The sequence below is a fragment of the Engraulis encrasicolus genome, chromosome 18, assembly GCF_034702125.1.
Source record: "Engraulis encrasicolus isolate BLACKSEA-1 chromosome 18, IST_EnEncr_1.0, whole genome shotgun sequence".
Classification (NCBI taxonomy): Eukaryota; Metazoa; Chordata; class Actinopteri; order Clupeiformes; family Engraulidae; genus Engraulis; species Engraulis encrasicolus.
In genome coordinates this window covers 32,162,665-32,189,981 of record NC_085874.1, presented here as the reverse complement: position 1 = coordinate 32,189,981, position 27,317 = coordinate 32,162,665, and the positions used below count along the sequence as shown (strand labels likewise).

The 27,317-nt window shown below is 42.0% G+C and overlaps 1 protein-coding gene and 5 long non-coding RNA genes across 8 annotated transcripts; 3 read left to right on the top strand and 3 right to left on the bottom strand.

Annotated features, from left to right (window-relative positions):
* Window positions 1-2: 2 nt before the first annotated feature.
* irak1bp1 (interleukin-1 receptor-associated kinase 1 binding protein 1) lies at window positions 3-25,832 on the bottom strand. The gene is made up of 4 exons (XM_063223433.1): window positions 25,114-25,832; window positions 24,976-25,041; window positions 24,712-24,842; window positions 3-1,094 (listed from the first exon to the last, which is right to left on the bottom strand). Exons 1-4 carry the CDS (start codon window positions 25,399-25,401, stop codon window positions 845-847), a joined length of 735 nt encoding a protein of 244 aa, XP_063079503.1. The 5' UTR covers window positions 25,402-25,832; the 3' UTR covers window positions 3-844.
* Window positions 3,855-4,964, bottom strand: LOC134469273 (uncharacterized). 2 transcript variants are annotated; one of them, XR_010038955.1, is made up of 3 exons: window positions 4,940-4,964; window positions 4,150-4,248; window positions 3,855-3,990 (listed from the first exon to the last, which is right to left on the bottom strand). It is a non-coding gene; the product is annotated as an uncharacterized LOC134469273 (long non-coding RNA). The 2 variants fall into 2 exon arrangements; XR_010038954.1 differs by lacking the exon at window positions 4,940-4,964 and having other exon boundaries at window positions 4,150-4,718.
* On the bottom strand, window positions 7,336-10,246 carry LOC134469277 (uncharacterized). The gene is made up of 2 exons (XR_010038959.1): window positions 9,241-10,246; window positions 7,336-8,559 (listed from the first exon to the last, which is right to left on the bottom strand). It is a non-coding gene; the product is annotated as an uncharacterized LOC134469277 (long non-coding RNA).
* Window positions 10,854-14,869, top strand: LOC134469274 (uncharacterized). 2 transcript variants are annotated; one of them, XR_010038956.1, is made up of 3 exons: window positions 10,854-10,901; window positions 12,170-12,256; window positions 12,563-14,869. It is a non-coding gene; the product is annotated as an uncharacterized LOC134469274 (long non-coding RNA). The 2 variants fall into 2 exon arrangements; XR_010038957.1 differs by having other exon boundaries at window positions 10,883-10,901; window positions 12,173-12,256.
* Window positions 17,289-19,026, top strand: LOC134469278 (uncharacterized). The gene is made up of 3 exons (XR_010038960.1): window positions 17,289-17,755; window positions 18,363-18,460; window positions 18,636-19,026. It is a non-coding gene; the product is annotated as an uncharacterized LOC134469278 (long non-coding RNA).
* On the top strand, window positions 21,128-23,703 carry LOC134469275 (uncharacterized). Its single transcript, XR_010038958.1, has 3 exons — window positions 21,128-21,241; window positions 21,776-21,834; window positions 23,418-23,703. It is a non-coding gene; the product is annotated as an uncharacterized LOC134469275 (long non-coding RNA).
* Window positions 25,833-27,317: the final 1,485 nt, after the last annotated feature.

Here is a 27,317-nt window from a genome sequence, read left to right as displayed (position 1 = left end):
CTGCCATTTATATAATAATTACATAATTACCAGTTATAGACGTCTTGGCCTACACATCTTACTGTGCTATGGTCAGACCAGTAAATGTTAGTTTATAACTGAGTAAATATTCACGAAAAGATCAAATTTATGAATAGGCAGCATATATTTTGACGCTAAATGACGAAAATTGCATCCTCTACCTTTAGGATTCATTTCATGATTCCATATTCCGATGGTCTTCTTATGTGATCCCAAACAATACCGCTATGAATCCCTCCACCATCAACTAAACCTGACTTGCTACTACTGACAGACATGGCTAGTTTTCCACATCCAACCAACACCAGAAGTCGCTGAGAATGATGCGTCATTTACGCAATAGCAATCATTACTAACCTGGAGAAGCTGGTGTTGCGAAGAATTTTCCAAAGAGTGGGGCTTAGTCCTTCACATGGGTAAAAAAAGAGGATTTTTTTTGGTATGGTGAAGCACCCACTTGGGCTAGGCCCAGGGTCAGCTCAGCACCTGAGTAGAGAAGTGATTGCCTACATCCGAACAATCACCGTGGGTGCAAGTTAGTTCTCTAAAATGGCGCTCTTTCCTCTGTCCTTGTTGTGGAGTTGGGTAAAGTATCTGGAAAAGAAATTAACTTAGGCAAATTTCCTCATCTGCTACAAGGCTTATGTTTCAAAATGGGTCTGACAGCCAGTGTTATTTTCCAGATGGATCACATTTGTGTTTTAAATGTTAGATAGATATCCAGTATACTGTAAAATGGACTTTACCCACATACCTAAAAAAGGACAGGAGAGGAAATAACGCGAGTTTGGAGAAATGACTTGCACCCCTTATACGTAGCTCCCTATAGCTTCTTCCTGCATCTGTCTTTGGGTCGCAGTTCAAAGGTCACAAACACGCGCGCGGACACCGTGAGGGTGACGAGTCCCGTCCTCTGATGTAACGTGGGTGCCGCGTCCCCTCCTCCGCCGCTCCACTCCCGGCACTCCTCCTCACGCACCAGCAGGGGCCGTCCCAGGGCCTGGCCCAGAGAGCCGCACACCTCGCTGGCCTTCAGCCGCGCGTTCTCCACCGCCGCCACGCACACACGGCGCCTGCAACAACACGGGCGGTCATACATACAGTAGGTAAGCGGCTAGGGTGTCGGGCTTGTAGCCTAAAGGTTGCTGGTTCGATTCCTGACCAGGAATGGTGGGCGGAGTAATCAATCAACCATTGCTCTCCTTCATCCTCCCTGAGGTACCCTGAGCATGGTACCATCCCGCCGCACTGCTCCCTTGGTGCTGCCCTTTTGCATGGGTGAGGCATGAATGCAATTTTGTTGTGTGCAGTGAGCATTGAGTGCTCTAGAGTGCTGTGTCACAATGACAATACTGGATATGGGATACTCTTAGAATCTCTGATACGAGTTTCCCCTGATGGGCTTTCATTTACTATCACACATTTGAAACACCGAATGCCTGCGCACCTGAACTAAGTCTGTGTCTTCCAGTGTCTGTCTACTTGAGTCTGTGTCCTTTAATAGTTTGCTGTATATTATATTAGTACATCACTGATCATTTTATACTCCACATATGTTGATTGCACTAGGGATGCACCGATACCACTTTTTTGAAAACCGATACAAGTACTAGTACATTAATGTGTGTACTTGCCGATACCGAGTACCGATACCTTTTACCACCAAAATATAATGAAAATAAATGCATGGCCTTGTTTTTTTTCCACCTGTGATATTTGTATTGTCCATTTCCATGTAGATGTAAATGTTATTAAATGTATGAGGTGGCACTTTTTTTCCATGCTGCTTTCAAGTCCACAGAACGTGACCAGATTTTGCATTGTTTTGTGTAATAGCAGTATCGTTCCTGGTATCGGCAAGTGCTTGACGAGTACGAGTACGAGTACGAGTATAATGAGCAGTATCGGCAGCCGATACCGATACCAGTATCGATATCGGTGCATCCCTAGTGTGCACCTAGAGGGAGGATTGAAATCTGCTTGTATTGAGAATAAAGTATTTCTATTCTAGTCCATTATGAGTTGGTAAGTGATACAACAGCACAAGGGTCACACTCTTGGTTCGGCTATATACTTTTCTCAGACAGGCTGTCTGGCAGCTTTTTTGCCCTACACAGAAACATTGTTTGTCAGTCATCTGTTAAATGGGTAGTTGACGTTTAAGGGCGTAACGCAAAAAAAAAAAAAGTTTTTCAAATTCCTGAAAAAAATGATGGATAAAAATTGGAAAAAAATAGAAAAAAATAAAGCACTTAGTGGTCTGTGGAATTTCACCTTATTTTTGCCATTTTTGGGAAAATGTGTCTTGCATCAACACATTGCATAGGCATGTCACACCGCAGGAAAATGGAGTCACACCACAGGGAATTCACTGCATTATGGCCATTTTAATCCTTTTGTATACATGACTGACATCTGAGCTCATGCTAACTTGATGATGATATTGTGTTTAATCTTAATATGTGTTTTCATTTATAAAAAAAACTTTTTTTCCTCCTATAAGAGCAGTCACACCACAGGACACCATAAAATGAACCTAAGCATTGCGTGACAGAAAGATTGCAATATGAAGACATATTAAGAGGTTAAGAGTCACCTTAAACCTCCACAGCACTCTCCAATAACTGAGGTACTGACTGGTTAGGAGCCAGTCTTTAAGACCCTTCTAGTTGGCCTTGCAGCTGCCCATTCACAAACATTGACATACATGTCACCCCACAGGACGCAATTTGTGTTACGAAATTGAACTTGTAGTTAATATTACTGTCTTGAGTTTTTTTTCACATTCACATATCTTAATATAAAGTTAATATTTAAGCAATCATGCCAAATGCTTCATACATTATTCAAAATGTTGTTGGTTAATTTATATATATATTATATTCCAGGTTTCATTAATGTTACAGTCACACCGCAGGATATTTGACATAAACCTTTACATAAATCTTAACAAAAATGTTTCTTCTCATCTAAGAGATTAAAGGAAAAATAACAGTTCTGTAGGTTTTTAACCAATGTTACGAAAAAACAAGGCGTCACGTCTCCCACCCAAATGCAATTTTAAAAGAACTGAAATTACATCTGTAAACCCAAGCCAGTTGATATCACTAATAAAAGCTTGAATTTGCCTAAGCTTGAGCTCATACAGGCATATTGCATGACACATAACAGTGCCTGCGATTGTGGATATGAGAATGAATTAGCGCCCCCCAGATAGCAGATATTTTGGCTTTGTTTTGGCAGATATCTGCAATTTATGGCTTCCTTTTGGCAAGCCATAAGCTTTTGGCAAAATTTTGGCATGGTTATGGTTGACCTGGGCGCCAGTGAATTCCCACACAGCAAAAGTACACCGTAATGGATCCGCCCCGGAGTCCACCATCCGGAGGCCATCCTCCGGAACGGATCCGGTAAACGGGGCCGTATCGGCGTCCACTTGCACGCCGCCTATCATCCGACGCGGAGGCGTGGTGCGGAGTCAAAAGGGACCCGTTTGTCACCCGCAACGGATCCGCGTGCCTCCGCAGTGAGCCCGGTTCGGAGGCGCGACATCCGATGCGGACTCATTACGTGTCCACTTATTGCATCCGTCACGGTTCCACTACTTTTTATCAGTTACGGACCCATTCCGGACTCATAGATGTTCCGGGCCGGGACCATTTTGGATCCGTGCTCATAAAGTTACTTTCTTAGTATGCTATAATCCCAATAAACCAACACTAAACCAGTTAACCGTTACAAACAGCATTTAGATTTAATTCTACAGATAACACAGACCTGGCCTAGACACCGTTTAAATAAGATCCCGAAAAAAACACAACCTGACGAAGAACTTCACTCATCATGATTTTTTATTTATCTTGACATTATTTTTCTGTCTCACTGTCATGTTGAACAATCGCGTGTCGTGGCTGCCTTCTCTTCCTTCCCTCATCAGTCGACGGGGAAACATCACATCAGCGCTCCGATCTGAAAAGGCAACAGAGCTAAACTTAGAGCTTTCACTTAAATTTCGTAAGATGACAATCAGACATTGCATTGCATATGGAATGGACAACGCTCTTTCACATCTCTATCCCGTGACAGTAATGATGTTGAATATTATAAGATGTACCATGTCCTACTTACTCTTGGTCGTAAAAGCCGGGAGGCAGGCGGGCATCACTGTAGCAGGGTGGATTACAGCTGGCTAGCCCTGTCCGACCCAGAGGTAATTCCACCTGTTTACTGTTGCACAAGATTAAGAACAAATTCAGATATTTGTAGCCCAACCACGGACATCTGTATCAAACTATGAGCCCAGCTACTTCATTCATTCACCAATGATGGACAGCATATGGGACGAGGGCGCAGTTCATGGCCATCCATTAATTGCTAATAAATAATTAGCCTGGATTTCGTTAACGTGAGGAAAACATGATGCCACCGCTTGAGGATTTGTGCCGTTAAAAACACAGTTGGTGCCAAACCTGTTGAGAGCATCACCAATCCGTGTAAAAGTGTACCACGAGCCAAATTCAGACCAATATAGCCGTTTCATAAGAGTATTTGAACACTTAGACCTACGTTTAACTTTACACAAGTTTGCTTCAGTCAACCGGTTTGCTAGTAGCTGGCTAGCAAGCTAACGTAAACAAGGCTGTTAAAATGGGCACAATGTAGATAATTTTTATTCAACTGCACTTCCTCCATGTATCGGATGGCATTTAGGAAATACTACAATAGCCAATGTAGTTCTCCATGTCTTTGAATGAATTAACTAGCTGTCTCGTTTTGAAAACAACTAGGGTTAACATACACTTTTTAAAGTCATAAAACAAAATCCTACGAAATATCAATAAGCATTGATAGTATAAAAGCTTCAGATATACTTTTTGTACCTTTGTGTATCACCTAATATAAATAAATCAATACTTACTGGAGAGCGCTGTTCGGTCGTGTCTTGTCTGCCCCAACAAAAACTGTAATAGCTACCAACGTCCGTTAGATTTTACAGCGCGTCCGCGTTTGTGAATCAGATATGGATGCGATTATGGTCCGCGTTTTGACAGTAGAATTTGGGGCGGCGCACGGTGGCGACCCTGATCTATGGAAAGCCAAAGCGGCCACATTTCGGATCAAAGTAGCACGTTAAGATTGAAATTCGCCCGTTAAAAGCGCCCGTTTTCCCGGAATACGGGCGCTTTTTTCGCCGTCTTTCACCAACAACGGCCGCTCTGTACGCGCGCCATGATGCGTTGGAACGACGCACGTCACCGACGCCCGTAATTTCGTGTCAAAGCGCGCGTTCCTGACGCGCGTCGCTACCGAGACAACGGGCGTTGAAGACGTGCGTTTTCCTAATATGATAATAATGTCCATCCTTCTTTTCCGAGAGCCAATGCATTTGAAGTGGTTGCGGCCAATCGCTGATCAAGACAGCCAGACCAAGACAGTTCATCCTCAGAAATATTCTAGTAAGGGGAGATAGGACAGGTACATAGAAATTAACGGTGAAGATTCGTAACGCAAATATGGTGTCTACCCGCACATCTCCCGCCTTTCTGGTAACAAGAGCCAATGTGCCTGCTGAGCTGCGTTGCCAGTGATCCAATCATCTGGCTGCATCGGCGCACGCGAAATTATGCACATGCTCAGTTGTGAAAAGCCGTTGCTCTCGTGCCGTTATGGAACTACTGCGCCTGCGCTCTGTCAAAAAAAAAAAAAAACGTGAGAAAACTGTCTCAAAAAAATTTATTTTGACTTGTATGACACAACCAAGCAGTCTAGATTGATCAGTTTTTTCACGGTGGTTTCAACCATATGGTTTTCACAACCGCTGGGTTCCCCTCCGTCCTATACTAAGTTTCCCCATTCATTTTTCCCATTGACTCTCAGATCTGGTCTACTTAATCGCGAAATAGCACCCCGGAGGCGTCACCAAGATGGCCGCCATATGTCCCCTCTCATTCTAAAATCTCTCTGGTTCATCACAGATGAATAACAGGAAACAGGAAACTTTCTGATTAAAATGTTAGTGCAATCAATGACAAAACACTTGCTTAGGTCAGAGCAGTTTCGAACACCATAGCTCATGTTCTTTCTCTCTCTCTCTCTGCAAAGGTTTTGTAATGTTCACCATCTTGCTGTTTTGTGTAGGCCTACTTTTGTGGATTGCGAAATGACGTAATAGCGCCGAAAATGGCAGCCTTGTTTTTCGCTCCTCATCTTTCTGATATAGGCCTATTTAATAATATTAGGCCTACTATGTATCAGAGGTGGAAACAGTAGGCCTACAGAAAATGTGTAACCTCTGCAAAGGTTTGTTGAGTACATTTTGACCCAAGTAGCTAAACAGCATAAACACCCGTTGTGCTGAGGATTGCATGCAGATAGGGTAACAAACTATCCATGACTTTTCACTGGATACCTAAAAAATAAAAGAAAGCTGAGGTGGATCCATCCGGAAAAAAAACTTCCAACTACTCACCGAGTAGCTAGCACCTGGTAAGTGTCTTTCAACATTTGTTTTACACTAGTAACCTCTTAATACGTAAAATATAGGCAATTGAAGTGTAAGGTGGCATGTAGATGACTTGTCAATACAAGATGCTTTCCATAAGAAAGCATCAATGCTGCAGAGTTATGTTCTACCTAGCTATGCCATAGCAGTAACTGGCGCTATGCTAAGATATTGTTATGCTGAGATATTGAGAGTACGCGTGTACATAAACACGGCATTTTTTTAGTGCTCTTAGTAGAAAAGAAAGTTCAGTGTTATGGTTTAAATGTAAAAGTAAACCATGTGTACATCTCTAGCGCCGAATTTCCTATAGGCTTACTCTTCATAGGATGCTGTCATGAAATGCCAGTCACATTATCCATAACATGCACAGGCCTACCCAGCCTTCATGTTGTCCTTGTAATTAATGTTAAGTGTAACACTTAATGTTTTCACAAAATTGTCTGCCTTCCAAAATGAGACATCAGTGGCCTAATGGTTAGGGAGGTGGTCTTGATATTGGGGCAGGTGCGAAACCCATCCTTACCTCTCTCCTCATCTCCATCATGGCTGAAGGGCCCTTGAGCAAGGCACTTAGCCCCACAATGCTGCAGGGACAGTAACCAATTCACTGTGAAAAACTTGGTTGTTTGGGATAAAAATTGTCATTTAAGTATATCTTTCTATTTCTCCAGGTGAGAAGAGCAATGGTCTGATGGCTGAGATTGGATGTATGGAAGAGACCGACGTCCAGCACACCAAGCCAAGTTTAACCAATTAACTTACCAATTTCAGCGTCTGCACCAGACCATTTCAATGTATTAATCAGATCATTCAGTTGTTCATAGACTTTATTTTTAGACACAAATTACACATGCATTTTAGGGTTACAATGGTGATACGAGGGGACGTCTATCCTGAGATGGACATACAACACATGTGCATTTTATATTAATGAATGGTTCTCTGAACTACTGTGGTATCCTGACCCGAGTTCATATTACTTACATGCAGCATAATCCAGGCACCAAAATACCCATGTAACTGGATACGTACATATGCTGGAGACAATAGAACTAGAGTAATTAGTTTTAGACTAGACTCAATATACTGTAGACAGACAAAGAACATGTTCAAAGTTGTGTACAATAAAATACCAAAGGAAATGCCTGGACGGACATCATTTCAGTTATTTCATATACATGTATGTTATTATCACAACTACTGTGTGTCATCACTGACTACTCCCACAACAGGTACAGGTCAGGAGATGAATGCATCAAGGGAGGAATGTGGGGGTAGGCACGGTGGATAAGGAGACAAGCATCACTGATAGTGAGGCCACAGTGGGTTTACATACAGTGTTCAATCTCGCCCTCCAACCCGTGCCTGCAGTTCACCTAGGGAGCGCTGTCGAGACAGCAGAGCTCATAAGGCTGGCGCTAATAAATGACAATTGTGCTCGCTGTCGGCTGAAACTTGACAATATTACTTTAAGTTCTGAGAAACCAATGTGGATTTAAATGAAATGTACAATAACCTGGGAGTCATGCCCTTCTGATTTCTTACAGCTTTGGCATTTATGAGTCAGGCTCCGCTAGCATCTTGCTAACAAAATTGCTTAACGGCCGTCGTGGTCACAGCAATGCAGCCGGGCGACCAATCCAAACGCAGTGTGTGAAGCCACTCGTGATGTCATATTGACAATAAATATGTATTTTACAAAGATCCACCGAGTTTAAACATTCAAACTAAGTGCTGTTTGAAAGGGTAATTTATCCTGCCTTTTAGAAAAATAAAATGAAACGATGATACCAATTCTTTCCCAAAGCAATGGCAGCATCTGTGGTTGAGCTCCATGGGACCCTATTCATTCTAACAGCCTCTGCGCTCCTTGGCCCTCCTCTGCGCTGTCTGGATGGCGCCACTTAGTGGACAGTACCACCCGGAAAAAGTGGCGAGATTCCTCTCTCGTACTACCCATAAACACTCTGGTGAGGCGCTGGCAAAGCCTAAGCGAAGCCTCTCAGGCAACTTCTTCATGATGGCTTCCTGTGCTGATAAAAAAGGAAAACATGTTATTTAAATTAATATGGTAATGCATTGTAATATACATGTGTTAGACAATGAAAACATCTGACATTTTGGTGTGGGAAGTTTCATGGATAAATTGGACCACCTTGGTGGCCAGTGTACATTAATTGCACATTGCACTAAAGAGCAGTGTGTGAAGGCTCAATTAACGGGGAAAGAGCAAAGCACATAACAGCATGGGTGACAAACCAACATAAAAAAAAAATCTGGTGCATATTTGACCAAGATAACAAGTCTTTATGATTTATTAAGAGCCACGGTATCCAAGGTAATATCTGCATACCAACAAGAAGGATGATCAGACATGCGTCCACAGTTAATCCTGTTGGATGTGGTTCATCTTGGTGGTATGCAGACATAACCTGGGATAGCCCACCAAGAATTTCAAAATTTTTAACCCATTATGTTGTGTGCATTGCAATATTTTGAAGAGAACTGTGAGAACTCTTATTACCCTGCTAATTGAACCTTCACACTCTGCGTCAGCTTCCGACACCAAGATGTTTCATTGTCTAACTCCTGTACTGTTACAGTACTGATTGAATTAATTACCGGATGTAGCACTATGTTGTCTGAATTTAAAAATGTGATGCCAGCCAGTAGGCTAAATAATATTTATCACAACTCACTATTCATTTATTTACCTGTGCTGCTAGGATGCAATTCTACACCATCCTGACGAACCCTGGGCACATAGAACAGTCTCATCCTTCTTCACCATGACTCATGGTTTTAGTTTGGGTGCTGACCACCTGACTCTGATGAACCTGCAATGACAAAATGATATACATCTATGTATAAATATATACATCCTATTACATTATAGGCCTACACTGGAGGTATAGCATAAATGGAAAGAGAAAAAAAATGCATGTACCCCTAGATATGCATAAAGTGTAAATGTGTGCAGTTCAGTAATAGATGCTTCAGAAATGAGGATACAGCATAATGATGAGATACACTGATAACAGGTATGCTGTGCTCAAGATTTCAAATGAACCTTTTTCATCACCAGCCAAAATGGCTAATAGACGTTTAATCTCACCAATGGGTCAAAGTGGCTACTAAGTTTTATTTTGTACCAGCCAACCTGAGTTTTCACCAGCATTTGGCTGATTGCAATGTTAATTTAGAGCTCTGGCTGTGCTTTTCTTTCTATTGAGGGGAACATATCTTCTCAGGTTTTATTTATGCATAAACTAATCAAAGTGTAGGCTAATAAGCGGTGTAATGTTACACCGCTTATATGCCTACACTTTGATTAGTTTAAGCATAAATAAAACCTGACTATACGAGTCCCCCGTATCAACTGGCGACTCCATGTAAACACAATGATTGGTCAAAACGAAAGTCTCAATCCTGGTCTAAATGAATACACCCCAGATTAAGAGTGACACTTAAATTTACGTCCAATCTCCACTGCTTCTAGCATCTGCAGTCGCCAGTTGTTACGGCCAAAGATACTTTTTCACGCCGGTAGTCTGTCCTAAATGTGTTTCTACATGTCTAACAATTCAACACCTTTTGAACACAATACAACAACATTGAAATAAGCTTAGGCCTACTTCTTGTTGCATTGTGCAAACGTTGTGTCTGAAACAACAATGAAATCCAGTTGGATCAAACGTAACGAGTGAAACCAAGTTAACCTTCACAATACGTCCGAGAAGAAAAATAAAAATATGAAGACCTGTCTGAAGCAAAAAAAAATAAAAATACAGCATTGAGTGGTGTTGTATGTTAATAGCTAGCATCTTACCTGTGCCATGAGGAGGATGCCGCCGCGTTGATGAGCCATCAGTGACGAACTGGTGCATAAAGTTGCTTTGTAGTAGGCAATGAAGAGGCTCGGTGTAAAGGTAATACATTTAGTGAAGTAGTTTTAAATTGACACGGAATAAAACAATCCACTGCAGGCAGAGTGAGTACGTGCTAGCAGCAACAACATACACTTCTTCTTCTCCTCCCAGGAACCGTATGCCCCAAATATGCCATCTAGTGGCGCAGAATACAATAAGGTTTTGTACATAATTAAATCTGCGCCAGTGTAGAGTATCCAGCACAATAATTTTAACATTAGGTAATTTTGGCATATTCGGCAACGCTTATTTTTCTTTTCTTTTATCTCAAAGGCGAGAGAGCAGCCTGCGAGTCGGTAGAACATGTTTTCTACGCAGGATCTGATATCACCAAGGATGAACGTTTTAGCCGGCCAATCAGAAGTCAGCAGCAAGAGAAGAGCCCGCCTACTTATGAAGTCGTACACCTGAAGGAAGGTCCAGCGAGTGGGGTTGGTATCAGTGTGGTAAGTTTATTCTCAAGTTTGGGCTTTATATGACAGTAGGCGTTTCATTTCAAACCATCTACGAGTGCAGATATGTCTTATGAGCAGAAAAGACTCGTGTTATTACGGTGCCAATGTATTTTCTTTCGTAAAAACAATACGCTAGTTAATAGTTAGCTACCATAATAGCTTATCTAGTTAGCATAACTACCCAGTACAATGAACAGCTAATAATGATGTGACCTGTACGTGTGCATTTATTGTTTTGGCAAATATTGTTAATCACCGTCGTCACATTTCGTCTTGACATCTGGTGAAGAGGGCAAAAAAGTATTGGGCTGAGTGCAAGCAGCTACATTTAGAACAAGACGAGGGAAAACTCACTGTAACACTATGCTAGGTCCGACAAGGTTTTCATATCGAGTAGACATCTGTAAATAAGGCGTGTGTTGGTTTAATGTAGCGATTGTTTTAGGATGGGGCTCCGTTTAAGTCATTAAATCTGCACGCACATAACCGTGTTGCCCTGGCTGGTCGTAATGGTTCAAAGCGCTTACGTGCAACTTTGAAGTTGCAATTCATCCTCCTGTCACTTTCGAGCAGCTACCGGTAAAATTTGCTGAACCCTCGCTCTCGTACCCGAAACAGCATCATCACCAGTGTTGGGCAGTAATGCATTACAAAAGTAATTAATTGCCTCTAATGTAATGCATTACAGGGCAAAACATATGTAATATTAACTTAGTTACAATGCTTACAAGTTACATTTCAGTGTGGTGGGTCAGAAATAAGCTACTGTATTCCTGAACCTGGTAGTTTTAGTTTGCATGCTGCCAAAACACCTCTTGGGTGGGAGGTAAAAGTCATGACTCATGCAAAAGTAGTGTAATGCCTTATATTTTAAATATAGTAATGATTTAGTGTAAGGGATTATTTTGAAAAGACAGTAACATAACATGTAAGCTTAATCAGTAGTAACTTGCCCAACACTGATCATCACCCATACGACATGCATTTCATTTTATTACAACCAGGGTGCGATTTGTAGTCAGGGATTGTCCCCCCTTGTGGTCTTGATATTGCCACTTTTTCTGCATGATTTTATCACAGTTCAATGTAATTCCATTGATATCGCTTACAATCTGAAACATATTCCCCCTTCTGGTTTTCCAGATCACAAATCGCACCCTGATTATAACCATTGCATTACTCTGGTTATACAGTAGCCCACTACTTTTCATTACATGTAATGATGTAGAGATCTAGAGCTAATATAATGCTTCTCCCAGTAGGCCTAGTGGATCCACACCGTGACCTAAGTGCACTGGACCCTGTTGATATGCAGCCACCTCAGCTTCATGAAGAAACGGCAAGATGTGAGTTAACAGAGCATATGCTATACCTTCTAAGTGTGAGATTACACTAGTAATACTCTTGTAGCCTATGTGCCTACCCATGTTTCATGTTCAAGCCATATGTGGACCAATTGTTAGATATTTAAAATGATCATTGTGGACTAAATAAATTATACAAATGGCCAAGGTTTGACATCCCCGCTCCATGAGAAAGGCCTATACTTTGCACAACCTGGAGTGAATGCCTACTGTGTCTTTTGTTTCCTGCTAATACTGTATCATTGTAATAAACACAACATTCTTTTGCTACTTTACCTGTCATTTCAGTCAGATGACTACACCGTTTCAGATCTACTCATCTCGCTCACCTGTCCACCTGGATGAAGGATCACACTCTGCAGCTGAACATGTCCAAAACCAAGCTCCCAATCAAATTGTTCTAGGTTAATCTCTAACAACAACCTTTTTCTTCCTGCATTGTGCCTTGCTGATTTTGTTTGTTTGCACATGTGACTGAGGTAGCCTGGTTTTACCAGACCACATTAATTGCTTCGTAAGTAATTTTAGGTCTGGATCCTTCGTGTCCTTGAGCACCAGGGCGGGAGAAGTGAGCTCAGCTCTGATTTGAAATGAGCTCTGTCCAATCGCTGACAATTGACGTATGTTATTCTGTCAAGTGCATTCACGCCGGTTGTCAGTGTTGCCAGATGTACGATAATTTATACCATAATTTTGTTCTTCCGCCGGTCAGGTAGCGTATGTCACACTTAGTATACAAAGCTTGACATGGTACCATTAAAGTCCCAAGATGGAGCAAACAACACAGGTGTTGACATTATATAGCATGGGCAACTTATGATGAGGAGGGCCATGTTTTTTTCAGCACCAGCATCAGGGGTTCACATGACCACAGATCTGACTCCAATTTACAGAGTTGGTTGTTCTCTAACTGTCCATATTGTTTGGAAGGAATATAATACTCTACCTGTATACTCAATACTCTATTGGGCAGTCATGGGTAAGCAGTTAGGGTGTCAGACTTGTAGCCCAAAAGTTGCCGGTTCAACTCCCGACCCGCCAGGTTGGTGGGGGGAGTAATAAACCAGTGCTCGCCCCCATCCTCCTCCATGACTGAGTTACCCTGAGCATGGTACCGTCCCGCCTTGCTTCTTTGGGGCACCATTGAGGGCTGCCCCCTTGCACGGATGAGACATGAATGCACTTTCGTAGTGTGCAGTGTTCACTTGCGTGCTGTGTCACAATGACAATGTGAGTTGGAGTTTCCCAATTGGGCTTTCACTTTCACGCTTTCACTCTATTGGCCCACAGTATAATTACAACATATTGATTCAGTAATCGTGTTTAAAAAATATGGTCATTATTTTCTTAATTAGGCCTACTGTTTTATCTATAGGGCGCATTGAGTGAGGAGGCGGGCTGCATGTGGCCCCCGGGCATCCATTTGCCCATCCCTGTTGTAGAGTGAACTACACAGTGATTGCTGTCTATAGCAGTGGTTCTTAACCTGGGGTTAGTGTTGAGGTTGTGGCCAAAATTCTGTTTGAGAACATTAAAATTAGTCCAAATCAGAACCAAATTAAAAAATGATGGTCCCCATTTAAAGCCATAAAGATTTTGATTGATGTCTCTTTGTAATTATAAAGGATGATATTAATCACCTGAATCATTTTTAGCCTATTGTTGGACATTGCAGCCTAAAGGTTGTCGGTTCGACTCCCGACCCACCAGGTTGGTGGGGGCAGTCATCAAGCAGTGTTCTCCTCCATGACTGAAGTATCCTCAGCATAGTACCGCCCCGCCGCACTCCTCCCTTTCCGGCGCCATTGTGATTTGCCCCCTGGCATGGATGGGGCATAAAATTGATTGCTTTGTGTGCCGTGGAATGCTGTGTCACAATGACACTGGAAGTTGAAGTTACCCAATTGTGCTTTCACTGGGTTATTTAATGGAAGGTACCGTCATCTATTACCTATTAGAAGTAGAATTTTCCATAATTTGGTATGTTTTTTTTTTTTACTGATGGTCTTGGATAGTAATTAGAACTGTTTTTTTGCAGCAACTGGATAGCTACAAATCCATCCAAGTTTTGAAATTGAAAGGGTGCCCTCCACTTTCCACATTTTATTAAAACTGTTAACCCTACTGTTAAAGGAGCAGTCCTGCCAATTTCAATATGCTGTTGTATTATTGCTCACACTACCCTTGACTTGTTAGTACATTGCATTTTTCGGCTCAGCCCTTTCCGAGATCTGGGCTATTCTAATGGGGGCAGATTTTGTTTACATTAAAAACTATCTACTCCAAATATTGATGCATAACCTTTTGGATGATTTTGGGGGGTAAAAATCTCAGGTACTGACAAGTCCAGGGTAGTGTGTGAGCATGACGACTGCATGTTGAAATTGGCTGAGCCTTTTAGGAAGCCGGTTGCATGTATGTTGGAAACAATATTTGACAGCGTCTTAGGTTGGAAACAATATTTGACAGCGTCTTATACTGCAGCGTCTTATCTCTACTACAAATTATGATGTAAATGTGGATTTATTTTTTATGACATGAATACCAGGCTCTACTGTATTTGAAGAAACTGACAATAAAGCTGCCACTTGTTAACATGGTGTTGCATTTCTGTCTGTTGATCTACAATGACGTGGTTCTCTAGCAACAGCTGAGCCAATCAGTGCAAAGCTCATAAACATTATGGACAAACCGCTTAAGTTCTCCTGAGAGGTGTTTTTGGGCGCAATAAAATGCTTTGAAATACACCATCAAATAGCCTAACTTTCCATCTAAAATAATGTTGCATACCAGGTCAGAGAACACCAAGGATTATGAAAAAAGGTGGACATGGTAATGTAATGTATGTCCTCTACAAGTCTTCTGTTGTCCAGTCTTGCACTTTAAATGTCTGTATGAGCACTGTCTATGTCCATACTGTCTTAAGTCCATGTATATGTCTATACTGTCTATGTCCTTACCTAGATTAGTCTATGTCTGTATGGGAAAGCAAGAAATGTAATTTCAAATTCTTTGTATGACCAGTGCATGTAAAGAAATTGACAATAAAACCTACTTGACTTGACTTGTAATTAGAGTGGCATGGCCTCTTTCACTTAAAATGTAATTTGAGTAGGCCTAAGTTACTTAGTTACTTTATTAGCTTTCCTCTTCCTCTTGTTTATTTTTCTTGAATGTCGTCCTCCATAACCTCTATCTCTTGCTCGGCACCAGCCATCATCAAATACATTGATACAATATAGTAAAATAGTGGAAATGCTGTGTGCGATCCTGCACAATCTTTCATTTCCGGCGGATTGTGGCATTATTGTGCATGTCATTTAGTCTCTCAGTCATTTTTTTTACTCAGTCAGGCCAGGTTCCAGTGTAATTGAGTAAAGTAGGCTACTTGGGTCAAAATGTAGGCTACTCAACAAACCTTTGCAGAGAGAGAGAGAGAGAGAAAGAACATGAGCTATGGCGTTCGAAACTGCTCTGACCTAAGCAAGTTGATTGCACTAACATTTTAATCAGAAAGTTTCCTGTTTCCTGTTATTCATCTGTGATGAACTGTCTTGGTCTGGCTGTCTTGATCAGCGATTGGCCGCAACCACTTCAAATGCATTGGCTCTCGGAAAAGAAGGATGGACATTATTATCATATTAGGAAAACGCACGTCTTCAACGCCCGTTGTCTCGGTAGCGACGCGCGTCAGGAACGCGCGCTTTGACATGAAATTACGGGCGTCGGTGACGTGCGTCGTTCCAACGCATCATGGCGCGCGTACAGAGCGGCCGTTGTTGGTGAAAGACGGCGAAAAAAGCGCCCGTATTCCAGGAAAACGGGCGCTTTTAACGGGCGAATTTCAATCTTAACGTGCTACTTTGATCCGAAAAGTGGCAGTTTTGGCTTTCCATACTGATCCACCAAGTGGAACCCAAAGGAATGTGACAGTGACACGGATGTGGTGACTTGAACGCGGCTCCGCATCGGAGTCCTCTGCTGTGTGGGTTGGGGCGTTCCTCTGGAAAGCAAAAAAAACAAAGATTTGGCTAAAATATGGGTTGTTTATGGCTTCCCACAACACATTAAAACGCGCGGACTGTGAATGAATGAGTTATGGCCAGGTTATGGCATGTGTCAGGTTAATCTGAACCTCGGGTGGAGAGCGGGACAGCAACGTTCTACCAAAGAAAATGGAATCTTGTACAAGAACGACAACTAGCTGGTGTGGCCAGGAGTGGCACTGCAGCTATGTTATCGCAGCCAAGTAAATAATGAATGGGTGCCAATGGGGCTGTACGCTTCTCTTAGAACTATCTGCCCGTGTGATTTTTTTCCCTGGAAACAATGAAGTCGCGTTCGATAGATATGAGTAAGTGAAAGCATTTGCCGACACGTTTGCATCTTGTCAAGTGTTAGATTCGTGAAAATGACCCTTATTTCAACTATAGCAATGACATAACACGTGACAATCGACTTTACGGCACTACGCCATTTGTTTTGTAGTTTTAAGTCTGACTTCAGATGTCGATGTGTTTAAAGTTATGTTAGGATTGTTGCGGACACCTGTTATTTATTGCATTTAAGGTGGTGGAAAAGCGGCATGTGTACATGGGGTAAAGGAAATGACTGCGCTCATCCTTAAGAATTTGGGCACCTTCAATTAACATGTTGGACGGTGGTGGGGGTTGAGGTGTGTGACCGTAGATGTCTCTGCTAGGAGGATCAGTCAGAGTACGTCTCTCGTCAGCTCTGGTCGTGAATAGTCGCAGAGATTCCTCAGCCAGCAGGTATTAGCCGAATGCTAGCGTGTTGCAGGACAAAACTAACACGTCTTTGGGAGAACAAAGCCATGTCAGGAACCTTTAACTTCACTTCTAATACAACTTCCATGATAAGGTACAGAATGTGTACACATCTTTACAAACCAGAGAACAGAACCGTCACAAATCCCTGCTGAGCCATTTAGCCCAATAGGCTCCCATTCATCTTTTACTTGGCTGCGTGCGCCAACGGGGCTATCCATCATTTGCATTGACGTCACAATATTACGTAATCGATTTTGCTGGACGGCAGAAGTACACATTCGTACATAGGAATTATATGCAGACGAAGACAACTTTGACCATAAAATACCAAAGAAACACGTAGTTCTTGTATTTTTTTTTAAACGGGATATGTACCTGGCGTTATCAGGCTAGGTTGGCCACGGTGGATGTGTTCAAATCATAGATTTATTCAAATGTATTCTGCTCCACTAGATGGCATAACGGGGACGGGCGGTACGACAAACTGGGAGAAGAAGAGAAAGTGTTGCTTGCTTCCAGCCATGAACTTACTCTGCCTGCGATATATATTTTTTATCCCGTGTTTATTTTCTTCAGTAAAGTTGTGAACTTAAACCAAACCTCTGCATTGGCAAAATAAGCACATATGCACCGTTTCTTCATTGGTGGCTGGGCACCGCGGCTGCATCCTCTTCTTCGTGGCATGGCACAGGTAAGATAATGCTGCTAACCTAACTTACTAGGCTACAAGACGCACGGTACATTTTGTGTCAGGCATTTCGCAAAGTGGTGTTTTGAATAGCATATCTTTTCATCTCAGATGTATCTTGTAGGTTAACTTGAATTCTCTCGCTTCGTTTCATCCAAGTGGATTTCATTGTTGTTTAGCCACGTCTGCACAATGTAGGCTATTGTGAAATATAATTATCTTATCTTCTGTTTACATGTCCAATATGTTCATTTGTACTGTATTATTATTGACCACTTATGTTACCAGTCCATCACTGCTACCTGTCCTGTCTTGCACTTTCTGTCTGTCTGTAATTGTCAGTCCTGTCTATGTCCTGGCATGGTAGAGAGAAAACGTCGTTTCCCTTGTATGACCATAAGTAAAGTGACAATAAAAGCTGACTTGACATACTTCAATGTTTCAAATCGGTGTTGCATTACATTGCACATGTAGAAACACATAGGACAGAATGTCGGTTACATACTTTGATTAAATAATTTTGATTTGATTAAATAAATCATTTGAAAAGATGACCTTCACAAGAGAAAGAAAAGCACAACAAACCTGTTATTTATATTTTATTGTTTAGTAATTGCAGGTTCATCAGTCAGGTGGTCAGCACCCAAACTAAAACCATGAGTCATGGTGGCCAGGATGACGTCCAAGAATAGCATCCCAGCAGCACAGGTAAATACATGACTAGTAAGTTGGGATGAGTGTTATTTTCTGACATTTTACATCACATTTTTATTCAGACAATATTGCCAAGGGAGTTAATTATTCAGTACTGTACCAGTACATTACAATGCATGGCTAGATTCATTTTAAATAGCATGTTTGTCTTTTCTTTTTTTCTAATTAGATGGGGGAGCCAACATGAAGAGGTGTCCAGAGAGGCTTCTTCCTCTTTGGCTTTGCAGCAGCACCAGGACCTCACCATCAGTGATGCTGTTCCCCTCATCCATCGGGCCTACCCTTACATTCCTCCCCTGATGCACTGATCACCTGTACCAGTTGTTGGAGTTTTCAGAAGGGCTCTAAATTAACTTTTTTATTCACTAGTAGCCAAAATGGCTAGTATGTTAATCTCCAAACATACCGGTACATTAAATAATGGGTCAAAGTGCCAAGTATGTTTTCTTTTCTACCAGCAAAACTTAATTTTCCCAGCATTTGGCTGGTTGGCTGGTGAGCCCTGGTTGTCATTGATGGTGAGTAGCTGTGATAATAAATAACTGAAATGATGAAGTCCATCCAGACATGTCTTGCTTATTTTATTGTACTAATACAACAACATAGAACATTTTCTGTGAAAGCCCAACTGGGAAACTCCAACTCCCATTGACATTGTGACACAGCACACAAGTGTTCACTGCACGAAATTGCATTTATGCTTCACCCGTGCAAGGGGGCAGCCCCCAATGGCGCCCCAAGGGAGCAGTGTGGCGGTACCATGCTCAGGGTATCTCAGTCATGGAGGAGGATGGGGGAGAGCACTGAATACTTAACTCCCCCCACCAAACTGGTGGGTAGGGAGTCCAACAGGCAACCTTTGGGATACAAGGCTGACACTCTAACCACTTACCCATGACCGCCTGTCAATCTTCAGTCTAGTCTAACTAATTATATTGTCTCCACTAAATGTATATCTCAGGTGACATGGGTATACTGGTATGGGGATAGTGCTGTATGTAAATAATATTAACCCATTTCAGCCGGCACCAAAATGCCAGCTAATTGCCTATGCCCCTTTTAAGAAAGAGGTCCTCATCCTATAAAAAAAAAACCCAAATAACTAAATAAGTCTCTGAAGCACATACAGACATGATATGAGTTTTAAAAGCTAAGACCATCCTCTTGCATTAGAACATGTTAATTCAGCTCTAACATACCCACATTTTTAATCTAAAAAAATCCAATATGTCATGCCTAAATGCTGTCGCTCCAGGCACCTAGGTCAATACAACGAGTACACAGCATCCAGCATCAATGGGTTGACTATTACAGGCCTAGTTCAGATAACCATTTATTAATATAAATAAGTACTTGCACGTCTATTGTACATGTCCACCCCACAATAGATATCCCCTCCCATCACCTACAAAACCTTGAAATGTATTTGTACTTTGTGTCTAAAAATAAAGTATTTGAGCCATTGAATGAACTGATTACTACATTGAGTTGGTGTGATTAAGAGGTTGAAATTGGCTAAACTTGACTTGGTGTGCTGGACCTCTGGCTCTTCCATACATCCAATGTGTCATGACATCAGATCATCGCTCTTCTCATCTGGAGAAACAGAAAGATAACACTTAGCTGACACTTATCCAAAGCAACTTCGTTACTCACAGTGAATTGTTAACTGTCCCTGCAGCATGGGTCTTGGTGCCTAGCTCATAGGCCTACTTCAGCCTGGATGGGAGGTGAAGGGAGAGGTGTAGGATGGGATTTGAACCTGCAACCCTCCAATCGTAATAACACTTCCCAAACCATTAAGCCTCTGATGTGTGTGACTGATTTCAGAGGGCAGACAATTTGGATGACAACACAACAAAGTGGTGGACTTCATATTATTGACAACAACATCGACACTGGTGGGCCTATGCATGTCATTATAAATAGGCCAGCATGGATAAGGTGATTGGCATTTCATGACAGCATCATGCTGGAGAGTAGGCCTACTACTTGGGAAATCAGCGCTAGAGATGTACACATGGTTTATTTTTACATTTGAACCTTAACAGTATGAACGTCATAGCCTTGCTATTTCACCAAGAGCTTTATGAATTCCGTGTTTATGTTACAGCCTGCAATATCTTAGCATACGTCCATCATAGCGTAATGATGCTGATAATTAACGTTAATCATGGAAAGCATCTTACATTGACCTCACAGAAAAATCCACTGAAATTGCACATTAGACTTAAATTAACTAGCGTTCACGAATTAAGAGACAAATGATGATACAAAGGATGGCAAATGAGAAACTTACCGTGGTGCTCATCCAGCTACTTGAGTAGGCTAGTTTGATGGTTTTCCAGTTGGTTGCCGCGATTCACCTCAGCTTTCTCGTTTTATTTTGAGATCCAATGAAAAGTCACGCCTGGGTTGTAACCCTATCTGTTTTTGTAACAAACAGCACAATGGGTGTTCACGGTGTTTAGTTTATCGGCGATCTAAGTTACGCTATGAGTTACTAACGTTGTGAGTCCCATAGGAATCCATTCATTAATGCGGCACTCTTGCCGTCCAGTAGCCGTCCACTAGAACGTTTGACGTCACATGCAAATCATGGATAANGGGAGCCAATGACAGACGCCTATCTCATAGCTTAGAACATTTCTGGTTCTACATTGGTGCGCTTACGGCAACCCAAAAGACTGCCAAAATCAACTGTCAAGAGAAACTCGTGCTTGCCTCACTTCAGTTTCCCCAGCGCCAGTGTGTGTCAGACTTCAGTTTATGCAGGTAAGTGCAGTTGACACGTTTTTATATTAAATACAACCGCGGATGACTTAAGAGATGAGGCATTTTGTGTTATCGGTTTTCATGTTGATTTCATAGGTCTGTGACCGTCGGTTTCCGTGTTATGCGCTGAAACCATACTCTCAATGGCTGAAACTTAGATACCCTTTTAACAGGAGCTAAAACACAAACGTCTGTGACACACAACTGTGACATTTAATCTTAGTTGCTACCCTCATACTCAGTAACGGTTGATTAAGTGTTGTTCTGTGGTTGAAATTCACTTTCAGATATCAATGCCAAGGGAATTTCAATCAAAGAACAACAACACTAGCAATCCCAGCTAACTGCCCAACGACAGCTAGCAAAAGCCGGGAGCTAGCTAACTCAGGCATGGAGCATCTTCTACCTATCGGCACAAAGCAGAGCACTATCTAGCAATATCTGTCTGTCACGGAAAGTGTTGGACTCACTGTAATTCTAGCCTACTACTGAAGCAATCGAGTGAATCTGCTTTTTTCTACATTGTCTTTTCAGATGTGCTGCTGCTGAAGTCACCCGGTGGAGGAACTTGTTTTTTGACAGGCATACTACAGGTTGGTTCCACAATGTATTAACCTCTCTCTCTGGTCTAATCTTCGTTCGTTGTGAAAGTCTTTGCTTTTAATGTAACTGCTTTTAAGTATACGTCTGTATTGGGTAATGCAATGGTCGGTTTGTGTTTAAGCGCTGGCTATTTAACATGATCAGTTGTTAAGGCAGTGTGTATTGTTCAGCTATCAACAACAGGGGGTAAACCGTATACAGAAATGTGGCCCATGTAGGCCTATGTAATCTTGCTCTAACATTTGTAATAGGCTACCTCAACACAGAGAGTAGCTTACTAGAGGTGTCAAATGTAAAAGTAGAAGTGAATTCATGGTGAAATGTAAACAAACGCCTGCCCCTAGACCAGGATCTCTGAAAAGACTGAATAAGGGGGAAAAAACACCTCAGATATGCCTACTGACAAGTCCAGGGTAGTGGGAGCATTACTAATTGTCAACGCTCCCCCCCCTCATCCCCACCACCATATCTGCGACTGAACATTCCACCTGCACTACTACATCTGTGACTGAACTTTCAACCTGCACTAACTCAAAACATGCACACACACACACACACACACACACACACACACACACACACACACACACACACACAAGCACACTGCACTTTCTGCACAAAACCCAAACATACACACACTGACACACAACTCATACTCACACACATACACACACACACACACACACACACACACACACACATACACAGGTACACACACACAGACGCACACCGCACTTTCTACCTGCACTAAACACACACACACACACACACACACACACACACACACACACACACACACAAAACACATACAAACACACACACACACACACATACTGCTGCTGGTGTATTTAATAAAACCTTTTTTAATTATTTATTTTCTTCAAATGCTACTATTACTATGTCAGAACGCTATAAAGGACTTTTAAAAAAAGCACAACAAAATACCTCCTCTTAATGTATGTTCTCTACAAGTCTTCTGTTGTCCAGTCTTGCACTTTAAATGTCTGTATGAGCAATGTCTACGTCCATACTGTCTATGTCCATGTATGAGTACTGTCTATGTCTATACTGTCTATGTCCTTACCTAGATTAGTCTATGTCTGCATGGGAGAGCAAGAAACGCAATTTCAAATTCTTTGTATGACCAGTGCATGTAAAGAAATTGACAATAAACTTGACTTGACTTGACTTGAATTGTCAGAAAGCTTTAACAATGGCACATGATATAACATAGTGACTAGTCTGTTTCACCAGTTATTCTACTGTAGGCACACCCAATGAGATAGATAGCCTACTGCTTTGTTGTTATTGAAAAACCTAAAAGCTAGGTAAAAAAAAACCTCCAATTTGACCAATACTCTGATCTTAGAATCAGTGGGCTACTATATACTCAAGTGCAAGTTATATGTTTTGGCAGGGTTTTGAGTATTGAGAGTATTGTTTTTTTTTCCTATTCTTTTTCTCCCTTTTACCTTTGACAATTTAGTAGATGGTTGTACAATCTACTGTAGCCTATTACTCATGTCATTTAAAATGTATAAAATATGAAATAACATCTACATTCTCTTTTCAGATGCTGTGCTGCGAACGGACACTGCAGTCACCTGTGGGAGGGGTCAATCAAATCGGATCTCAAAAACAGGTACCAAATTTTAATAACACCCCTCCCCCCTCTCCCGTCTATTACTCTATTAATCAAGTGCATTTGTGCCGCCACTTGGCCAGGACACCCTTGTTAAAAGAGATTTTTAATCTCAACAGGTTTATTTTCCTGGTTAAATAAAGGTTAAATAAAAGAAGAAAAAAAATGTAATGCCACTGTTTTCAAAGTTACTTTTGCATGTAGTAATTCAATTTGGTTTATCTTTTTATTCTTTCCCAGATGTCCCGAATCTGATCTGATCTACCTACCTCTATGTGGCAATAGAGTACCTGCTTTTACTGGCCAGGGGACCAAGATGAAAACAAGAGGCCTGTACCCAGACATACAAGCACCCATCAAGTCACCCAGTCCTCCACCACCTGCCGTGCAGCTATACCCATCCATCAAATCCAGCCACTTGCCCACCCTAACCAGTCACAGCATTTGGAGGCAATAAAGTATAATGAAATGTATTTAATTGTCTTGTTTTTTTTTTTTTCTAGATGCATAAATATTCCAGTTTCATTGTTGAAAATCACGCGTTTATTAAATGTGCGATTTTCAACAATAAAACAGGAATATTTAGTGATCCCAAATGTAGCCATAATGGGGCCAAATGTCACTTATTTGTCTTATAAGTTTCTCTGTATACCGGTATTTACATTTTAACGTTTACATTGAAACTTATAAGACAAATAAGTGACATTTGGCCCCATTATGGCTACATTTGGGATCAATTATGGGTACATTATGGCAGTATTTAGGGTCATTTATGGCTGTTCTGGGAGAGTTATGGGTACATTATGGCTGAATTATGGGTACATTATGGCAGTATTTAGGCTCATTTATGGCAGTTCTGGGACAGTTATGGGTACTTTATGGCTGCATTTTGGCTGAAGGGTGGGGTCTGGAATTCCTTTTGGGGCCTTTAAGGCTGTACGTGGAAATCCCAAATAGGTTTTGGGTGAACTTTGGTCAATTTATGGCTGGGTTTGGTTGGTTTTGGCATGCCAAATTTGGGCCACTTTTGGCCCGGGGACTCAAACCGAAGCCAGCCAAAAGGCCAAGACACAATTTGGCCCAAAACTCTGCCAAAAACATTTTGCTATCTGCCCCCCCCCCCCCCCCCCCACACACACACACACACACAAACTCTTGATGACACAAGTTACTCCTGCGTGCGTGCGTGCGTGCGTGTGTGTGTGTGTGTGTGTGTTCAGCCTACCTCATTATACTGAGACACTCTGGGCTGTGGGTGAACTGTGGAGCCCCTACACACACACTTTTGTCCAACTTCTCCAACAACACAGCTCGCACTCTCTGCATCTTGTCGAAATCTGAGAACACCACTCGTACCTGGGGGAGTGTTGTGACAAGGAATCATGAACTGACAGTGACTGACCATACTCCCATCAGCTTCAAAGGCAAAGCAACAGAGACAAATATAGACAGACTTAACTGCTCAAACCAATTAAGCAATATTACTTACATCAGCCTCCATGATGTAAAGGTCATCCAATCTTTGCATGTCTTTCGTTACGACCGTGTCTACCTCCTGTGAACGAGATTTCTTAGTTGCAAAGTCAAGAAAAAAATATGCATCGCCCGTGTTTGTAGGCATGTTTACCTTCACGTCGTGCTGCCGTAGAGTTTGAAGAATGTATTCCACGCGTCTCGAGACACTGTTCTTCACATCATTTACGCAGTCTTTGCTGCTGCTAACACTGATAGAAACGGCAGCCCTGTCGGGCGGACTGGACAACTCGGCATTTCCCGTAACCTGTACTTCTCTTGGAGGTACTTGCAGGTCTGCTGCGGTCTGTTTCCCTGCTCGACCGACCAAGTTTTCATCACCAAAGGAATCAGATGATACTGGGAGAAGAGCCGCAAACACTCGATGCGGACTGCTAGCCATGGCTGTGTGTGAACACACAGCAGAGCAGCAAGCTCACTTTGCTACTATGGTAACGTTGTAGGAGGGCATGATGGGACATGCAGTCGTATCTGGGTAAGAACACCAGTGTAGGCTACAAAATGAGTTGGCCTGGAACCCGAGAGTTCAGGATTTTATTTTTTAAATTTAAGGCCAACTGCATCGCATTTAGCAAATGTTTCTTTAACTACTAATGCATGTTATATTACAATGTTACAACAGCTGGACAAACACACTTTTGAAAAGCCTAGGCCTACCCAACATCCACCACAAGGTGGCACCAGTAGCCTAATGTGTTTGGTTTGGGGACAGGGCTCTGGTTTGGGATGTGGGTCCATAATTTATACCAGAAAAGTGGAGATTGGTCCCTTGTAAAATCTCTGGATGGGTTTCATGTTTATAAAGCAGGCAAGATTGTGTTTATTGCTGTCAGTGTTTTTTTTTTTTGCCAAGCATCAACTTTTTTGCCAAGCAGCAACAAGCAGCCTTGCATTAGCTGAACGTGAACAAAACATCTAACCATTTTGACCAGTGCTTACACAATGGCAAAGGGACAATGTATTTTGGGGGTATCTATGATATATGTGGGGGAAGGAATTTTGTTTTGACACACGGGCAGGGTTGCCAGATGAGGCTGATGATTTCCAGCCCAAAAAATGCACAAAATCTCGCCCAATTATATTGATTTGTATGGCAAAAATTGGGCTGTTTTTTCTGATAAATGCCATTTTTACCCGCACATGTCCATCCTAAGCAGCCCAATTGGGCGGGAACCAGCCCACTCTGGCAAAACTGCACACGGGTAAACTGTTTTTGGAGTGATATGAGCAAGTGATGAGGATCCATGTAGTTATGCTGAAGCATCCAGTTTATTTTGACAGAAGGACTAAATGAATGCAAATGAGCCAAAGCAATTGAGAAGGATCTATGCCATTTTTATGGTAGCCTACTGACTATTTATGTGGGAGAAGTTTTAGTGCTGATGCAAGAATGAGCTGTTTTGGGAGGTAGGCCTAGCCTATATGACATTTTGCTAGTTATCTGAACTGTTGTGCAGAAGTGTAAGACTGTTTGGCCAAATGACCCAATGGTTATAGGAATGTCATCTCAGTTTCAAGAAATTGAACCAACCGAGAAAAACTGTAATGCGTCTTTGTTGGCTAGGTGACAAGGCTGGGCTGGAAGTAGGCCTACCTGTAGGCCTACTGGTTGACTTGTAACGGTCAGCCTGCATGTCCATATTTGACCACCATGTGGCGTCAAAGACCTCTAAGCCACCACTATGGGCACCACGTGATATCAGCTGGCCTATTGGGGGGTGGGGCCGCCTAACAGCGCCTTTTAGGTCGGCATGGAGCGCTCCATCCTCGAATGTCGCCTGTAGCCTACTCTTCAGAATTACACTCATCCTCCAAGCACTTACTATAATGTTTTATTAATTCGTTTGATTATTGAAGACGTCAAGTCCTTTTGGACAGTTTATTTAGCTACAGCAATATTCTACCGGGTAATAAAACATGTTTTCCCAAAAAAAGAATGAATCTTGCTTTATTCCACTTGCTGCTTTGATGTGGGTAATAGTGACAGTGTTAGGACTGTCTTTGAAAAAAACATGTGCTACTGGCTAGGGCCTGAAAATAAACAAGCTTGGGCCTCTGAAGGGAAATAGGCTACTGCACCTATGCATTATACTAAGCTTGCATTGCAACTACAGAACATTAAAACTAGATAACATAGGCCTAGTGACGTAGGCCCTACTTGTTATGTCTATTCCTTTCTTCTGAAAAGTTAATTTATGGTAGGCCTATGACTTTGGCTAAATTGGCTAATAATCATCCCTGTTTCGATAAATCTCCTTAGAATTCTTCAGGCAAGGGTCCACTCCGTAAGGTGAGGCC

Excerpts from the sequence above, each read along its gene's own strand:
- irak1bp1 (XM_063223433.1), bottom strand. The coding sequence starts at position 25,401 with ATGGCTAGCAGTCCGCATCGAGTGTTTGCGGCTCTTCTCCCAGTATCA. Across the intron at positions 25,042-25,113 it reads TACGGCAGCACGACGTGAAG|GAGGTAGACACGGTCGTAAC; the intron begins GTAAACATGCCT and ends TCTCGTTCACAG. Across the intron at positions 1,095-24,711 it reads GAGTGTCTCAGTATAATGAG|GCGCCGTGTGTGCGTGGCGG; the intron begins GTAGGCTGAACA and ends GTGTTGTTGCAG.